The sequence below is a fragment of the Trachemys scripta genome, chromosome 24, assembly GCF_013100865.1.
Source record: "Trachemys scripta elegans isolate TJP31775 chromosome 24, CAS_Tse_1.0, whole genome shotgun sequence".
NCBI classification, from domain to species: Eukaryota; Metazoa; Chordata; order Testudines; family Emydidae; genus Trachemys; species Trachemys scripta.
In genome coordinates this window covers 172960-175841 of record NC_048321.1, presented here as the reverse complement: position 1 = coordinate 175841, position 2882 = coordinate 172960, and the positions used below count along the sequence as shown (strand labels likewise).

At 65.5% G+C, this 2882-nt stretch overlaps 1 protein-coding gene across 1 annotated transcript in view; it reads left to right on the top strand.

Moving 5' to 3' along the window:
* The window catches only part of LOC117869818 (transmembrane protein 102-like), a 12973-nt gene extending 11390 nt beyond the window's left edge, over window positions 1–1583 (top strand). The window contains exon 4 of the mRNA XM_034756925.1: window positions 260–1583. Coding sequence (XP_034612816.1) covers window positions 260–1581 — 1322 coding nt within the window. The 3' untranslated portion in view covers window positions 1582–1583. The remainder of the gene's footprint in view (window positions 1–259) is intronic.
* Window positions 1584–2882: the final 1299 nt, after the last annotated feature.

The following is a 2882-nucleotide window of genomic DNA, read 5'->3' as shown; positions in this document are numbered from 1 at the left end:
GCCTGGGTTCTCTCCCCGGCTCTGGGAGGGGAGTGGGGGCTGGTGGGTCGGAGCGAGAGGGCTGGGAGCCCGGACGCCTGGGTTCTCTCCCCAGCTCTGGGAGGGGAGTGGGGGCTGGTGGGTCGGAGCAGGGGGTGGCTGGGAGCTAGGACTCCTGGGTTCTCTCCCGAATTCTGAGGCTATGGCGGTTGGAAGCGGATTAGTCAACCTGGACACCTCGGTTCCTTTTTTCCTAGCACCTCGTCCTCTCTCCTGCCAGGTCTTGTGCAGCAGGTGGACGGGAGGCTCCCGTTGGCCAACGAATACCTCCTTCTTTGTGGCGGGGCCCGCCAGGGCACGGTGGACGTGGACCCAGGCGTCCTGGGCTGCTTGGCCCCGGGGGCCGACTACGACGCTGACTACACCCTCCTGGTGCCCGTCCTCCAAGCCCGCGGCTGCCCCGTCACCCTGGACCTGCGCCGGTGCCCGCCGGGCCACGCCTGGCTGGCACTAGCCCCCTTCGGGGCCGAGGCCTGCCACCGCTGGGCCGACTGCTGCCGTCACCACGGCAACGAGGCCTACCTCGCCCCGGGCCTGGTCTCGGCCTGGTTCTCCCAGGCCTTGGGCACTGTGGCGGACCGGGCCCGGGCCGCCCCGCGCCGAGGGGGGCCGGCGGTGGAGCGGGTGGCCGGCCAGGGCGGCCTCGTGACCCTGCTCCTGAGCCATGGCGAGGTGCGGGCGCTCTACGACGTGTTGCCCGTAGTGGCCTTCCAGGGGTGGCCGGCGGCAGCACACGAGTGGCTGGGCCACAGCCATTTCTGGGACGGCAAGCTGAGGGAGGAGGACGTGGCCGGGGGCTTCTACCTCCTGCCTGGCTCTGGCTCGGCTGGGTATGAGGCCTCGGGCCCGGCTTGGTGTGAGGCTTTGGGCCCGGTGGAGGACTCGGGCCCGGCTTCATATGAGGCCTCAGTCCCTGTGGCGGCTTCAGGCCCGGCTTGGCGTGAGGCTTCGGGCCCGGTGGAGGCCTCGGGCCCGGCTTGGTGCGAGGCTTCGGGCCCGGTGGAGGCCTCGGGCCCGGCTTGGTGCGAGGCTTCGGGCCCGGTGGAGGCCTCGGGCCCGGCTTGGTGCGAGGCTTCAGGTCTGGTAGACACCTCGGGCCTGGCTTGGCGTCTGTCCTTCTCCTGGAGCGAGCTCCATCTCAAGAAGGCGATGCCGCCCCCGCTGCTCCAGGCTTACCAGGCCGCCCGGGCCACCCTCGGCGGGGCCTGGGGCAGGCGGGTGGGGCCGTATCACCTCTGGACCCTGGTGCTCTGGGCCTGCGAGCGCCTGCCCGCCCGCTACCTGGGCCGGGAGGAGAACACCGCCCATTGCCTGCTGGGCCTGCTGGACGACATGGCCGCCGGCCTGGGGGCCGGGGCCTGCCCGCACTACTTCCTGCCGGGCTGTGACAGGTTGGCGGGGGGCTTGGAGCTGGGCCTGGCCCGTGCGGTGGCCGCCGTCAGAGGGGACCCGGCTGGGCACCTGCGGCAAGCGGTGGAGAGGGTCAAGATGGCCACCAAGTTGGGCAGGGGGCCAGACGCGGGGTCGGCTGTTGAGGAGTAAGTGGTGGTGTGTGTGGGGGGGGGGTCAATCTGTCTCCTGCTGCTCTGGGAGGGGAGTGGGGGCTGGTGGGTTAGAGCAGGGGGGCTGGGAGCCAGGACTCCTGGGTTCTCTATATCCCCACTCTCTTGGGGGGGTTGGAGGTTGCCTGCCTCCTCCTGTAATGAAAATCTACGTTTCCCAGACAGCTTAGGGCTACTAAGACTTTATCTTGGACTACTGATTTTTTTGCCATTTAAATGTGCCAAAGACAATCAGGAATTGGGGGGAGGGGGGAGCGGATCCAAGAGAACCCCAGGATGAATGTATTGCTGGGGGGCTCTGGATCTATTTGATTGCAGGGGAGACAGTCACCCCAAAAATGCTCTATCAGTCCGGGGGGGCCTTGTACCATGGGAGGACTTTCAGATGGTGGAACCTCTATATTTTGGGGGGGCTGGTAGGGGAAATCGGAGCAGGGACCCCAGAATTATAGGGGAGTGGGATGCCAGTCAGTTCTTTTCAGTGGCCTGGGAGCCCCAAAATATTAGCTGTGGTGTTTCCGCTGAGAGCTTGATCCCGTTTTGGGGGGGAGCATTGACTGCTGGAAACTTGGGGTGTTGGATACCCGTGGACAGGGAACCCCCAAATGAGGGGCTATTGAATCTTTCCACTGGGCCCCCAAAATCAGTACTGGGGAGTGAACAGCTGGACTGCACCCCTCAAAAAGTTTGAGGTTCTCTGGGGTTTAGTGGTGTAGGCATCGGATATGTTTGGAGGGGGACAGCGGAGGGCTGTGGGTGGGGAATCAGGGGCTACCAGAGGCTGCGGCCCCGGCCAAATGCCCCCCGTTAAGCGTGGGGGCCCAGAGCAATTTGGCAGAAGGGGAAAGTGAGTGATTTTTGCGGGTAGTTTTTCGTCCCTCTGTCATTTGGGGGGAAGCGGGGTGTGTGTGTGTGTGTGTGTGTGTGTGTGTGTGTGTGTGTGTGTTGTCCCTGATGGAAGGAATGGGCCGATCGGTGGGGGACGTGAAGGGGGGTGGCAGCTGCATCTGTACAGCGGGTTTCCCCAGGCCTGTGCGGGAAAGAGATGTTTTTTCCGACTTGAGCTGTAGATAATAAAAAGTAAATTCGAAGGTGCTCAGTGGGCCACTGTGTTACAGGGCTGGGCTGGCAGGGGCTGCGGGTCGGGAGTGAGGGACACCGGCAGAGCTGGGGGGGGCAGGGCCGGGCTAGCAGGGGCTGCGGGTCGGGAGTGAGGGGCACCGGCAGAGCTGGGGGGGGCAGGGCTGGGCTGGCAGGGGCTGGGGGTCGGGAGTGAGGGGC